General features: G+C 36.2%; 1 protein-coding gene across 19 annotated transcripts in view; it reads left to right on the top strand.

Annotated features, from left to right (window-relative positions):
- R3HDM1 (R3H domain containing 1) overlaps positions 1-16361 on the top strand; it is a 204174-nt gene that overhangs the window by 93930 nt on the left and 93883 nt on the right. For 12 of the 19 annotated variants that reach the window (XM_017888460.1, XM_017888462.1, XM_017888465.1 and 9 more), the window contains 3 exons: positions 3269-3381; positions 13410-13469; positions 13553-13693. In XM_017888460.1, the coding sequence (XP_017743949.1) occupies positions 3269-3381; positions 13410-13469; positions 13553-13693 (314 nt within the window). Of the gene's footprint in view, positions 1-3268; positions 3382-4404; positions 4484-13409; positions 13470-13552; positions 13694-15373; positions 15507-16361 lie in introns of those variants that run through there. The other 7 variants (XM_017888477.1, XM_017888481.1, XM_017888478.1 and 4 more) reach the window with 2 other exon arrangements.

The raw sequence follows: 16361 nt of genomic DNA, 5'->3' as shown, positions 1-16361 counted from the left end.
TTTAAATGTGTCTACATAGGAGGTAGCTGTATGCATTTATTTGATAAAATAGATACATTTTAGCAATGAAATAGACTTTCTAGCAAAAAGCAGAAATACAGTCAAAATATTTACTAAATCCTTGCCTGGAGAACATTTTCAAATATTAACCTTTGGCTTTTGCATGACTGTAAGAAAACTGGACAGCTATAATATAGTCTGAAAAAAAAAATCAAGGCCAGGCGCAGTGGCTCACGCATGTAATGCCAGCACTTTGGGAGGCCGAGGCAGGGGGATCACGAGGTTAGGGGATCGAGACCATCCTGGCTAACACGGTGAAACCCTGTCTCTACTAAAAATACAAAAAATTAGCTGGGCGTAGTGGTGGGCGCCTGTAGTCCCAGCAACTTGGGAGGCCGAGGCAGGAGAATGATGTGAACCTGGGAGGCAGAGTTTACAGTGAGCCGAGATCGCGCCATTGCACTCCAGCCTGGGCGACAGAGAGAGACTCTGTCTCCAAAAAAAAAAAAAAATAACGCTAAAATTATTTTTTGAAACAGCACTTTTTAAAAGTTCTTTTGGCCAGGCACAGTGGCCCACGCCTGTAATCCCAGCACTTTGGGAAGCTGAGGTGGGTGGATCATTTAAGGCCAGGAGTTTGAGACCAGCCTGGCCAACATGGTGAAACCCCGTCTCTACTAAAAATACAAAAATTAGCTGGGCGTGGTGGCACAAGCCTGTACTCCCAGCTACTCAGGAGGCTGGGGCAGGAGAATAGCTTAAACCCAGAAGGCAGAGGTTCCAGGTAGCCAAGGTTGCACCATTGCCCTCCAGCCTGGGTGACAAGAGCGAAACTCTATCTCAAAAAAGAAAAAAAAAAGTTCTTTTGTACAAGTCAGAGTAAAGAATACACCTGTTTGGGATGGAGTAGTAGGTACTGTAATGTTTTTGAAAATTCATTTCTTCGTTCTGTTGACCAAAAAACAGATGTTACACCATCTTAGCCTCATGACAGTCAAAAGAGATTGAGGAAAGAAGGGTCAGGCATTCATAAATCTGTTAATACAGAAAAGTGTATACTTTTGAAAATCAAAAGCTGTATCATGACCTTTGTTTTTTGTAGTGCATTTTACCTATTTGAAAAATCTTGAGTACCTGTTATGGTACTAAATTTGGCTAGTGAAAATTTATATGAGGAAAAAATAACAGGAATATATGTTGTGTATTCATATATACATTATTGATCATAGATGATTTTTTGTGTTGGCAGTTCAAAAAGATGAGTTATGGCATGTGGATAATGACTAAAAAAGCTATATCAAAACTCAGTTATTTCCCTTAATATATTCTTTCTCAGTTTCTCTTAGATCCAATAAGCTTTTTCTTTTTGGATAGTTGCCTATGAATAAAATCTTCTGAATAAAAGATGCTTCTTCTAGTAAGAAGTCTTTTTCCAAGCCTTGAGATAAATAAATTGCACCTGGGTGGAAATTGGAAAATAAATTATTTCTCATGAAAGGTACTAGTATCTAATCCTTGATGGTAGACACACTTTCCAACTAATTTGCTTGATTCAGAATGTGATTTTTGAGGAATTAATCTGGAATAAAACTCATTCAAAAAGTTGAGAGGCAATTAAGAGAGAGATGTCACTTGGTATCTGATGAGAGCTTGTGAGAGGGAAGTGACCTCAATAACAGATGTCATTGACAGAGTGAAGAGTAAAGGAATTGCAGCTTCCTATGGAGAGGTAGCTATTATTCCAGTTATTTATAGTCTGAAGATTTTGTATATAAGGACTTCAGTGTTTAAAATATATCTTATTTATATTGCTACTGAAAACTAGGCCAACTGAAGACAGGCCTCAGTACATTAAACTTACAAGATTTTAAAAATATAGTTCATTTTGATAAAATAGTTTAATATCTGTAATTAAAATGTATGGCTTTTTGAGGAGAGCTTAGAAATGAAATCTGCTAGTTACTGGAAGTGCCTTTTAGTGAAGATCTAAGAGGGGTTAGTGTGAAATCTTTTCTCCCAGCCTGGATTTCATTGGGTTCCTCTTGAGTAACCAGAATAGAAATTGCAAGTCAGGAAAACTTCTAAATATTATACTTCTGAAAAATAGTTCTGGGATTCATTTCTAGATACCTGTTTTGCAGTTATGAAAAGAGTAAAGAAAGTGGGTTGGAAAATGAATCACAGTAAGAAGAATTACTTCCTGGTTGATGAGTGTAAGGAAGTTGCCAGTGTCTTTGGTAAACAAGACAGAGAGTGCATAAAGCAAGTGTTTGTCATCCTAGTGAAAACTGCCAGTGTGCATCATTTACCCTATATTATGAACACAAATTTGAACTGGTATGATGAATTGAGAAGAAGAAAAGAGATGAAAATAGCGGATAGCAGTCCTATTGTGGTAAAAAATCTACGTGTCTGATTGATGGTGTTCATGACTCTAGAACAACAGTATAATTTAGTCTAAAAATAGGCTACCCCTTTATCTTTAGTAAAACTGGTGTAGAATTTATTATAGCTTTCTTTACCTAAGTAAACAGAGCTACATGATTTTTGCCTTTTCTCTCTGTGTGAATTAATTTTTGGTAATCCCTTTGGGTTCTGGAATTACATGTAATGGCATTGCTTTTAAAGTAAAATGTGAATTCTCCTTTCAGTCTTATAGAATGTGGTTACTTTACAATTAAACATTACATATCTATAAGGATACAATTTTGTTTGAAATCTTTCTGAACAACTGTGGTGATCGAAGGATTGACAGTGATATATAAATCTCAAAAAGGAAATAAAGTTGTGTGCCGTTGATTTCGGAAATTTTGTACTTATATTTTATATGGTAGGAGAATGAAGGAATGTGTGATGATAATGGATACTCAGAAACCTAATTTTTATTAATCATTGACTTGACACTTATACATTCGTATTGTCATGATTGATGATAATTATGCTCTTGGTTGGCATCTTCCTTGCAAAAATAGGTTAAGAAGACCTGAATTCTCATTCTCCAGGGATTTTACAAGTTGATGCGCTTAAACTATAATAGGAAACATTTATTTTCTCCATAATAATCTTGAGGGTTTGTTTTAATTGATATATTCAACTCAGAACATGAATTTTAACATTTTATGTAAAGTTTTTGATAAAAGTAGGTAAAATAATCTTTTTTTCTTTGTGCAATTTTATGTTACTCAAAAAATATAAATGTGTGGTATTAAATGGTATTAAATGAATTATGTTGTATTTTCATTGAATAATTGACTTTGCCTTTTAACAGGAGAAAATTCAGATCCAGTTAACACAATCATTTGAGAAAGAAGAGAAGCCTTCAAAAGATGAAGCAGAAAAGAAAAGGCCAGTGATAAGTTGCCCAGAAAATGTTATCAAGAGGTTTGCAGTTCTTTTGTTTTTTTACAAAAACATAATTTTGCTATCAGTAATTCCATCCTTTACCCCTCGAATAATTATATATAGTATATCTTTATGTAAAATGACACAGAACAGACTGGAAGGATGATGCAGTACTTACTCACCTGGGCAAAATGGTTTAACACAGTTCCATATATCAGTAAGACGTTTCAGCCAAAAACTGTAATACATAACAGACATTGAGGAAGGTAAATATCTTAATCTCTTACTGGTCCCTCACTCATAGTAAAATACTAAAGTCATTATAATTTTTATATTGATTCCACTAAGAATACTATCACTCTTGAATTCCTTATGATACAAAGAGCTGATGTCATAGTATTGAGTATCCACTAATATTCTTTTATAAGTTTGGAAGGTCTTCACTATTACCTGGCATTGCAGATCAATAGAAATGCTTTTTAAATTTAAAAACCGAGTTATGTTGACCAGTATTATAAATAGTATAAGGATATTACATTTAAGGAGAAGATAGCACGAATATTTGAAAAGTATTTTGAAAGCAAGCCAGTAGTAACAGACCTCATAAGAATCAAATTCTTTCACAACTAAAATTTGTATCTACCTCCATATTATTGCCTCCATTATATTCATATCTGAACTAAGCTGTCTTAATTTGCTACAAATGTAGTTAATTATGTAAATCATTTAAATTTTTCACCCACGGAGGCATTTTGAACATGAGGTGGTGGTGAGTAAAAAAGGATCTTTAAAGAATTTAGAGGAAATTAAACAGACACATGTGAGAGGTTAATTTTTTTTTTAAATGTGCATGGATATGCAGTTACATAAACTCATGTCATGCACATTATATGGGAATAGAAAAATTGTGGTCACCGGAGTTCATTGTAACTTTTCCTACTTTGTCAAATTTTTTTCAATGTGGGGCATCTTGTTTTATTTAAGATATACATCATGTGTAAAAGGGAATGGGACTTGTTTTCAAACAACTTTATACTGGGTTTTTGTGTTGTTGTTTTTTAGATTCCAGTCAAGAATACACTGATTCAACTGGCATAGATCTACATGAATTTTTAGTAAATACATTAAAAAACAATCCCAGGTAAAAATTAAATTTATAAGGTTTCCATTGCTTCTAGAGTACCATAATTTTGCTATATATGTTTTCATTACTGAGTTAGAGTAATAGAATAAGATTGCAGATATTTGAAGTACACCAGAAACATTTTAGTTTTTTAGGGCGAAGGTGGTGTTGGTCTAGTATATGAAAATATATAAATATCTTTTTGCATTATGCATGTCACCATGATGTATGAATTTTGGGAAATACAGAATCACTAAGATATTTAGGCTCTTAATTGAGTTAGACATATACCATTAAGTCATGAGAAAAAAGAAAAATAGGTATCTCACCATAGTACACTCAACCAAATAAGAACTTAAGTGTATTCACTTATAATGAGTTTTGAACTTTTAAATGCAAAGTTTTGTTCCTTCTTGCTGAGTTTATAAACCATCAACCCAAAGATTTTTGAGTTGTTTGAGTCAGTACTTTAATTGTGAAATCTTTCATTTTGTCAGATTACTAAATGAATAATTTTTAAATTTTTTGGCAACTCATAACCACTTTGAGGCATTCTCCCTACAAAAATGGCTACCCACAAATTATCTGACCAACACTTTCATAGAGTGAAAGATGCCAAGGTGAAGAAATCTTCCTCTAGATGTTAACTTTCCAGAGTAGTAGGTATTTGACATACACTGAAATAAAAATGATGTCACTAGATATGGGCACATGGAAGATAAGAGAATTGTTTATCTCATATAGTCGGCTTCAAGATAACTTGTTTTTATTCAGGAGGTATTGTTTTCAGTACTATCTTGATTTTCTGTTTTTTTTTTTTTTTAATATCAACCCCAAAGAGAATTACCAAAATGAAAAGTGGTCTGACTATAATAGGAGCTGAAGGATTATAGGTAAGGATTTAGAGAGAATATAGGCAACTCTGCTTGACTTTTTTTCCTCCAGTTCAAGTTTATTCCTCAGTAGTCCCAACAGAAAGATAAATTTATGAGTCTATTGAACATCTCTAACCATGTGCCAAGCATTGTGCTAAGTAAACGTCGTAGATATGAAAAGGTTTTACATAAAAGCTCTGACCCTACAGTATTCACTGTCTCTGTACTAGAAAAAGACACATGATAATTAAAATAAAACAAATATAAAAGAGGTTTACAGATGCTGTAATAGCCAGAAAAGGGCCCCGACCTCTGAAAGGATTTGGGAATGTGTCACTGAAAAGGTGGTGCCTAACCTGAATCTTGAATTAAGAGTGTTTTAAATTGGAGCTGTCCATACAGAGAAGCATGGGAAGGGCATTCCAGATAGAGACTAGAGGATTGCCAAGGCATAGTTATGTGAGAGGAAGTGTTATATTCAAGGAAAGATAAGATTGTACCCTCTGACTCTCACAAGCATGTGGCAAGTTATTCCAGAAAGTGATGGTAAAGGTCAGGCACGGTGGCTCACGCTTGTAATCCTAGCACCTTGGGAGGCCAAGGCGGGCGGATCATGAGGTCAGAAGATCGAGACCATCCTGGCTAACGTGGTGAAACCCCGTCTCTACAAAAAAAAATACAAAAAATTAGCTGGGTGTGGTCGTGGGCACCTGTAGTCCCAGCTATGCAGGAGGCTGAGGCAGGAGAATGGTGTGAACCCAGGAGGTGGAGCTTGTAGTGAGCGGAGATGCGCCACTGCAGTCCAGCCTGGGCGACAGGGCGAGACTGTGTCTCAAACAAAAAGAAAGTGACAGTAAAGGTACTGGTGAGGTATGAAGCATAGGTCATATCCAACTATCGTCAACATGGGATAATAACACCCTGGCAGTGAGGAAATGTGAGGGGACCTTTTGATTGTCCCAGTGAGTGCAGAGTGCTGCTGGGAAGCCAGGGATGCTAAAAATGCCTACGAAACAGTGATAAACAATGAAAAATTGTCTTGAAATGCCAGTAGTGCATCAGTCGAGAAATACTGAGTATGACATGCCAAGTTAAGGAGTAGTAACAGGATTTTAAATAGGGCCATGCCATAATGAGATTTGTGTTTTGGAAAGATTACTTTGGTGTTTTAGAAAGATTATTTTGGCAGAGATAACTAAACAAAGACAGTGGCTAGGAGACCATAGAAAAGAATGGAGAGGAAAAGACACATTTGAAAGATATTTAGGAAGTATCATGGCAGGCTTGATGATCATTTGTATATGGAAAGGCAATGGGGATAGTAGAGTAGAACAGAACGGCCAAGTACTAAAGATAGTGAAACCGGGGCACAGTGGCATGTGCTTATAGTCCCAGCTACTCAGGAGGCTGAGGTGGGAGGATTACTGGAGTCCTGGAGGTTAAGGCTGCACTGAGCTATGATCTCACCACTGCCCTCCAGGCTGGACCCCATCTCTAAAGAGAGAGAGGGAGCGAGCAGAGGAATCCTGAGAACATTTGTCCTGGAACTCAACCAAAAGGGAACAGTTACACAGAAAATAAAATAACAGAGGGGCCCTGCGCAGTAGTTCATGCAGGTAATCCCAGTACTTGGGGAGGCCAAGGACAATGGATCACCTGAGGTCAGGAGTTCAAGACCAGCCTGACTAACATGGTAAAACCCCATCTCTACTAAAAATTCAAAAATTAGCTGGGCGTTGCATGCCTGTAATCCTAGCTACTTGGGAAGCTGAAGCAGGAGAACTGCTTGAATCTGGAAGGTGGAGGTTGCAGTGAGCTGAGATCACGCCATTGCACTCCAGCCTGGGCAATAAGAGCAAAACTCCATCTCAAAATAAATGAATTATTTAATTAAAATAAAATAACAGAGGGATATGAAAATAGAAGTATTGTAAGGTTGTGAAATGTATATATTTGGTCTTCCTGTTTCCTGTCTTACAACTAAAATGCCTGTAATCTCCAAAGAGGTATCTCTTTGTATGCTAATGTTGACTGACAGCTTCAAGATATGAGATTAGGCTGGTCACTGGAAGGACAAAGGCATGATTAGAGGGTTGGGACTTCAGCCCCTGCTCCCAGCCTCCTGGATGAGGAGATTAGTGAAGGTCAGTATCCTCAACAATCATGCCTACATAATGAAGACTTCATAAAAACCCAAAAGGACAGGTTCAGAGCGCTTCCAGATAGCTGAACACATGGAGGTTCCTGGAGGATGGCAGGCCCCAGGAAAAGAACGCAAGCTCCGTCCCTCTTCCCCCATACTTCGTTGTATGCATCTCTTCATCTGTATCGTTTATAATAAACCAACAAATATAAGTGTTTCCCTGAGTTCTGTGATCCGCTCCAGCAAACTAGTTGAATCCAAAGCAGGGGTCATGAGAACCCCAACTTGAAACCAGTAGTCAGAAGTTCCAGAGGTCTAGACTTGGAACTGGTGTCTGACGTGGAGCAGTCTTGGCGACTGAGCCCCAAACTGTGGGATCTGACACTATCTCCAGGTATAGAGTGTCAGAATTGAATTGGAGGACACCTAGCTAGTGTCCACTGCAGAATTGCTTGCTTGCTTGCTGGTGGAGAGAAATCGCCACGTATTTGGGGTCACAGAAATCTTCTCTGTTGATAGTTGTGTTGGTGTGAGAACAGAGGGAGAACATGATTAAAGAGGTTTTCCAAAACAAGTACCAAAAATAATTCATTAGATTCGGAAGTTGGAAATTGTTGGCTATTTTAACATTTGGAATAGGATGGCGGGAACCAGAACTCAGTGGGTTGAGTAATAAGTGGGAAGGTAGGCATTCATAACTAGTATGAGTGAAACAAGATCCTAGACAGGCAGAATTTTTCTTCTCTCTCTAAACCTGTGGGAAAGACATCAGCAAGGAACAAAGATTGTAAATCCGTTTTTATGTCTTCCAAATTATGTTTCGATTGTGTAGCTATTTTTCCTCTATAGATGCAAACGATTTTCAGTTATCCACATAGACATTTTTTAACTATACAGTTTAATGGTTTTTAGTACATTCAATATACAGATAAGAGCACTGTCACCGCAGTAACACAACTTTTTCATTGCCCCAAAAGAAACCCCATACATTGTAGCTATTCCTATGCTAATAATAATAGTAATACTGATACTGGATGATCCCAATCCTCATCTGTTTTCTGTTTCTGTATATTTCTCTGTTCTGGACATCTCATATGAATGAAATTATATAATACATGGTCGTTCACGACTGGCTTTTATTCACTTAGCATAATGTTTTTAAGGTTCATCCATATTGTAGCATGTACTTTTATTCCTTCTGTGTATGCGTTTTTATTTGAGCAAATATACAAGTGAATAATTCATTTAATGGCTAATGTATAAGTTACTATTAATGTCATTGTGGTTTTAGGAAGTTGAAGCTAATGTTAAATTTTTGTGAGAAATAAGGTTTGCTTAATAAATGATTCAGTATTCTCTCTCAGTGAAGCATACAGCTAATTGCCAGCTATACCTGCTATACAATTAGTTAGAAGTATGGCAAATTCCCACTGAAGCTTTCAAGGTTGAATATTGCCTAGAGAATTCTACTAGATGTTAAGCAGATTTATTTTTAGTGATACTAAAATTTAGTCAACCTTTCCATTTTGGATCACTTTAATTTGAAATTTTTTTTTCACATCATTAAATCTTCATTATCTTGTTCATAGCCCAATAAATAAACTAAATTTCAGGGGTTAAATAACAAGTTATCTGGAATTTCTGGGTGTCTGCAATATTTTCAGAGGCTACCGTATTAAATACAGTCATTAATGAATTAGAACCTAGGAACCTGAAGGTGTTATTGATAAAGATTACACTCACTGACATAATTTTGTACATATTTTTGTGTTGCTTTTAGCCATATTGTATAAATTTTATATGGAGAAATATGGATGGTACAGATAACTATATTAAGTAACTAACAGGAAAACGATTCTGTAGATTAATCCTGAAAATGGATATTTTTTAAGTAATTTGTTTGCTCTAGGGAACATCATGTATTTGCTCTCTGAAATATCTTCTAAAAGTCATTTTTATTGGAGGTAATATTTAAGTCATTTTATTTCTTATCTGTTGCAGACATTTGACCAAGAGTATGTGAAACATTGGGTGGAGGGTGGTCAAACAGAAGCGTTACTATTTTCTGCCTTTTTTTTTTTATTTGCCACTGGTATAACAACTGTTCACTCTTTCTCTGAAATTACTTCTGGAATAATGACTAGAACACTAGTAACTAAAAGACTGTTAGCCCTTCATTTTAACTTTTAGTAGTAGTTTATTAGCTTGTTTTTATTACTTCTTTAATAAATAGCAGCATGTATCAGTTCATTTTAAAGGTTACACGATAGAAGTTTTAGTTTGTGCCTACTTTTAGATGGTTTTGGCTCACCTGCTAAAACATCAGTATACCTTAAGAAAAGTAATTTGCTTGTTAGAGTCTCCTGTAAAGGATTATTAACCTTGAACTTGATGACCATTATAAAAATATCGAAGCTCAATTACAGATATGAAAATTTGAAAGCTTGGATAAGCTACAATGTGGAATAAAAGGCAGAAGGTATAAATCTTAAGACCTTAGGAAAGTTGTCATTCTTATTTTAACAAGTGCTACTAAAAGCAGGGTATGTTTTTTAAAATAAAAAACCCAGATAATCTAAAATCCTTTGCAATCTATAGATCTACATATTAAGGGGAGAGAAAGCCTAATTTCTATCAATGGCCAGTAAAATTGTTAGATTTTGTTATTTCACACAGATAGTAGAAATTTCAGTGGCAGTACATTCATTGAAGAACAATTGAAATAGTCTTATACCTACTCTTTAGCTCAAAACAGAACAATCAATTTAAATGTACTGTTTATGACTCCAAATAGTTGCCCACTTTTTTTTTTTTTTTTTTTTTTTTTTGAGATGGGAGTTTCACTCTTGTTTGGCCCAGGCTGGGAGTGCAATGGCGCGATCTCAGCTCACTGCAACCTCCGCCTCCCGGGTTCAAGCAATTCTCCTACCTCGACCTCCAAGTAGCTGGGATTACTACAGGCATGTGCCACCATGCCCTGCTAATTATGTATGTTTTTAGTAGAGATGGAGTTTCTTCATGTTGGTCAGGCTGCTCTTGAACTCCCTATCTCAGGTAACCTGCCCGCCTCAACCTCCCAAAGTGCTGGGATTGAGCCACCGCGCCTAGCTAGTTGCCTGTTTTTGATTCTCGTCTTTATTTTTTTTACAATAAGGCACTATGTAAATTATAAAAGTTACTGAAAATACTGTCTCACGATAAATTAACCCCAAAAGCTTGGATGAGGCTGGGCGCAGTGGCTCACGCCTGTAATCCCAGCACTTTAGAAGGCCGAGGTGGGTGGATCACTTGAGGTTGGGAGTTCGAGACCAGCCTGGGCAACATGGTGAAACCCTGTGACTACTAAAAATACAAAAGCTAGCCGGGTATGGTGGCGGGCACCTGTAACCTCAGCTACCAGGAGGCTGAAGCAGGAGAATCGCTTGAACCCGGGAGGCAGAGGTTGCAGGGAGCCAAGATTGTGCCACTACACTCCAGCCTGGGGGACGGAGCAAGACTGTCTTAAAAAAAAAAAAAAACTTGGATGAAAGACGGTCTTACAGTTTAGTAAATAAATCCTTTCTGGGGAAAACTTTAGCAAGTAAAAATTCTTCACTCTCCCCCCAAATTTAAGAAAACAAAAGAATACTAAAATACCTTCTGGACGAAGTAATTTTATTGCTTTATTCCATGCAAAATATATTTGTTGAACCCTTCTGTATACAAATAGTTCAAATAACTATATGACAATAATTGTGATAAATGCTATTAAAGAAAAATATGAAAGAAACAATTCTAAGAAAGAATATAAGAGTGTGTTTCAGCAAAGGGGAACAGCATGTTCAAGGTACCTGAGAAAGATAGGAGCTTGGCAAATACAGAAATAAACCAGGATGATAACAGTTTTGTGAGTTCAGGTCAGGAGATTAGGCTGGAGCTGGATGAAGACCAGTTCATGCCTGCCTTGTACATCTGTTTAGTTCTAAGATCAGTAAGAAACCCATGACAGATTTAACAAAGTGAGTGATGTGTGATCACATATGTGTTCTTAAAAGATTGTTATACATGTTTCATGTAGAATAGATTAGGGAAGATCAGGGAAGATACAGGGAGACTGCTATAGTAATCCTGCTATAGTAATAGACTGCTATAGTAATCCTGCTATAGTAATAATCCTGCTGTAGTAGTCAAGCCAGAAATCCCGATTGCCTGGATCCACGGTTGTGGCAGTAGAAAAATACATCAAAAGTAGATAAAATTTGCAGTAGTAATTATATAGAAGCATTTGAAAAAGGATGATTTAAAAAAAAAAAAAGCAACAACCTTTGAGACCATCCTGATCAATATGGAGAAACCCCAACTCTACTAAAAATAGAAAATTAGTCTGGCCTGGTGGCACATGCCTGTCATCTCAGCTACTTAGGAGGCTGAGGCAGGAGAATCGCTTGAACCTGAGAGATGGAGGTTGAAGTGAGCCGAGATTGTGCCCTTGCACTCCAGCCTGGGCAATGAGAGCGAAACTCTGTCTCAAATAAATAAAAACTAGAATTCTCATGCTTCTAGTATCATATACTGAGTAGAAGGTGGTGCCACTTACTGAGATGGGATATACTAAAGGAGAAGCAGGTTTGGAGACAAAACTGAATATTGATACAATTTTTGTTAAAATATAATTCTGTCTTCAGCTTTGGATTTGAAATCACCAGGTAGACATGTTTTTCTCTTGTTTTTTTTTAAACTAATATAAAATGTATAGTTAAATATCTAATGACTGATGGGGGGAAAGTTATTACTTAGTTTTATGAAACTTTTGCAGTATAGGAGGAGAATCAAATGCAGGTCTGATGTGTAGACTTTCAGGTGACCAAAGGCGGGGGCTACCAGTTCTTCTATCGAAATTGAGAATAATCTGCATAGTTTCTATTTTAGGGAATCATTAACTTCTTGGCCTCATTTTCTTGATCTATAAACTTTGAAAGATAAAACTGAATGATTTGTAAAGCTGCTTTTAGCTTTAGGGTTCTGTAACTTACATGTTTTTTTTTCATGCGTGCATGAAATTTCCAATTAGCACAGGAAAATTCTGGAGCCATGTTATGGGTGTGTGAGCAGGGAGGTCCTTTGGGGAGCGATACCATTAATTTGTTGCGGCTAAGTGAACTAAGTAAGACCTTAGTGATCTAAAGGAGCATATACAGGTACTCCCTAGAGTCCTTATTTATTTTATATGTTGGAGGTTTTTGATTCACTTAGTTTTTTTGGGAAAATTTAAAAATATATAATGGCAGTTTATAGAATGGGTTGAAATATCCTCTTCTTCTAAGTTAGCGATATAATTAATGCTTCTCTGCCATAGTCCCATCTACATACTAGTATTAGAGTCCCATAGGAGTATTCCTGTTGTTACTGTCATTGCATGTTATTTAGAATACTGTTTCTATGGAGGTCAGCATGATAACAAAGTCATGAGCCTAACTAAAGATATCTGTTTTTCTGCTTCCTCTCCACTTCATTGAATGAGAAATAAAAACTAAAGTGCTTTTTCTATCCACACATTCACAGAGCAAACTCTAATATAGTAATACTTAGCAGATCAAAATACATTTAAGTTCCTTCGTTATGTGTAAGCAAAAAAAAAAAAAAAATGCATTTAAGAATAGCCACATGTTGATTATTGTTAAAGTTGGGTGATGGGTACATCAAAATTCATTACACTATTCTCTACATTAGCATATGTGGGAAAACTTCCATAATAAAAAGTTAAACTAAAAAAATCATCTTTTATTGTTTTAAAACATGAATAAATATTCTAGCATCAAGATTGGGGTAGTCCTGAATGTATAGTTTTTAGGGGGTGAAATTTAACTGTATAAATCATAGTCTGTTGACATTTGTGATTACTTCATTACTAAGTTTTACGTATAAGAGTCTTCATATTTTGTTTCAGGGACAGAATGATGCTGCTGAAATTGGAACAAGAAATTTTAGATTTCATTGGTAATAATGAGTAAGTCCTGACATTTAACAAGAAAAGAAATTGTCGTCACCATTCTCCGTGACTTACTAAATTGGTTTTTCTTGTGCTTCTAGGTCTCCACGTAAAAAATTCCCCCCAATGACATCTTACCATAGGATGCTATTACACAGAGTAGCTGCTTACTTTGGATTAGACCACAATGTTGATCAGAGTGGGAAGTCTGTCATAGTAAACAAAACTAGCAATACAAGAATGTAAGTGTCAAGAGATGTAACTGCATATTATATATCTAAATAATAATACTTTATCTTTCTATAGTACCTTTCATCTGAGGTTTTCCACATGTTTGAGCAGTCTAATTAAGTTTGATGATAACCTTATGTGATAGGACTGAAAACACATTTAGTTTACTGGGAACAAAACTCAACAACCTGAACTCGAATATAGCATATGAATGAGGACTGGGGCATATGTTAAAAAAATAAAAACCCAGAGGACATAATATCAGTGATGTTTGACAACCACTCTTAGGGATTTTTGAAATTAATTTAGATAGCTATAGCCAGCCTTAGTCAAATTAATTTAAAAAAAAGAGAGAGAATAGACTTTGTCCGTGACACCCTCATATTTAGTTAATCTTCTGTCAGTTTACCATTCTTTGCAAAAAGCCTCCAGATTTACTCCTTTTCTCTCACAATTCTTAAGAAAGTGGGACTATTGGTTAATGGAATATCATCCATAGTGCTGTCTTCTTCCTAGGCTGTGTACGACTCACCAAGGAAAATTTTTAAACAGGAGGAGTTTTTGTTTTAAGAATTGATTGCTTTATAGTGTTAAAGAAGTAGATCATCATTGCTGTTACTTGGGAACAAAAGACCCAATGCAGAGGCACCCAAGTTATAAAACATACACAGCACATCCGTTACATCTTCTGCCTATTTATAAGGCTAATCCTAAACAACTAGCTGAGTTCAGCTAAAATTTCTATTTTGGTGGTGATTGGTCTATCAAAAGGAATTTCAGTTTGGTATGAGGCAGCAACAAGTCTGTGGTAATGGATAGCAGTCAACTTCAGATGGCATAAATAATCCTTTTGGTCGATTATTTTCTTTCCTGAAACCAAATTTCTCCCAGGTTCTTAGCTGTGAATGATTTAATTTGCATGGTTATATTTAATTCATCTATACCTTTTCTGATTTATGGTCTTTTGTCCTTATAGCTGCCATATCACTTGCTGGAGCTATTGGTTTTCTCCCATGTTAAATAGTCTTTTTGTCAACTAAGTAGATACTTTAGTATTTTTAAATGATTGTTCCTTTAATTAAAAGTAAAGTAGTGAAAATAGGTGTGTTTAGAAAGGGATCTTTTCTTCCTATAGGGATTAAATGTTACCAAAATGTGAGTCTGATTTAATTTTCATTAAAATTTTCATATCCCTTAATCTTTAATATTCTTTTCAATTAGTCTTTTTCTAGTCAGTTATATCATGACTAAAGTAGGCTAGTAACCATTACGCTATGAGCTGAGCTGGAAGTGAATAGAACTGTTAATTCATTTAACCAGTACCTCTCAACATTACTCAGAGCTGCTGGATACCCAAGCACATATACATTAGCAGGCATTTTGACTGGTGACTCTCTAAGGTTTTCAATACAGTGTAACCTCAGTTATTTGAATTCTATGAATGATGTCAAAAAGCTTTAGAGTTCTCTTTATCAAGATAATCAAAAGCTAGGCTCAGCAGAGATGCTTATAATACACTTATAGAAGTATGGGTCAAGAATATAATTATAACCTGACATTTCAGATCATTGAAGTTACACTGTATTTTTTTTTTTTTTAATATCTTCTGGGATATGAAGAAGGTAGTAAATCAGAAAACCTTAGAGATCTGCTCCACACTGAATAAAAACAAACTTACCTTTTCCTCATAGGGAGATTACCCGCTCCAGCCTTGAATCAGTGGTGTTGTGGATGTCAACAACCCAGTGTCCACTGGGGTGTCTCAATGGAGCGGGAAGTTGGCGATTACAGGGCAGTAAATTCAGGCATCTATAAAAGAATGAGGTAAGACAGTCTTAAGGTTAGCTGAAATGCCTGCCAGTGCTATTGGTATGGGAATCCAGCTGCTCTTAGAAAAGTTGCCAGGCCCTTGGTTAAACCTTATAGTTCACTTTGGAATAGCAGTCTCTCATTCAATTATAAACTCCATAAATAAGAAAATGTGACTTTGAACAGTTACAAAAATAGATTACATAAGTAAATGGGGCAGTCATGACAAAAATAACATACTGCCATTGTCAGAACTAAATAAAATATTTCAGATCCTTGAAGAAAATAGTCTTCTTATTATTTTGGTCACAAAGCTGTTTTAGTCTTCTTATTTTCTTTATTTCTTATATATATTTATGTACAAATCTGTTCTCTATTTCACCCATCTAAGTATTTTACAATAGAGATTTCATTAACTTGCTTAGATAATTCTCCTTTTGCATAATTTGACAGGGGCTTTTATGTGCTTTATTAGAAATTCATAGGTTAAAATAAATGTTCAGGAGTATTACTTTGGTTCTAAGGCCGGGCACCTGTAATCCCAGCACTTTGGGAGACTGAGGCAGGTAGATCGCTTGAAGTAGGAGTGCACAACCAGCCTGGCCAACACAGTGAAACCCCATCTCTACTAAAAATCCAAAAAAAAATTAGCTGGGCATGGTGGCACCCGCCTGTAATCCCACCTACTCAGAAGGCTGAGACAGGAGAATCGCTTGAACCCAGGTGGCAGAGGTTGCAGTGAGCTGAGATCGCGCCATGGCACTCCAGCCTGGATGACAGAGTGAGACTCTGTCTCTAAAAAATTTTTTTAAAAAGAAGTGTTTAGCCAGGCGAGGTGGCGGGCGCCTGTAGTCCCAGCTACTAGGGAGG

The sequence above is a fragment of the Rhinopithecus bieti genome, unplaced genomic scaffold, assembly GCF_001698545.2.
Source record: "Rhinopithecus bieti isolate Rb0 unplaced genomic scaffold, ASM169854v2 scaffold_15296, whole genome shotgun sequence".
Taxonomy (NCBI): Eukaryota; Metazoa; Chordata; class Mammalia; order Primates; family Cercopithecidae; genus Rhinopithecus; species Rhinopithecus bieti.
This window is presented reverse-complemented; position numbering and strand designations above follow the sequence as displayed.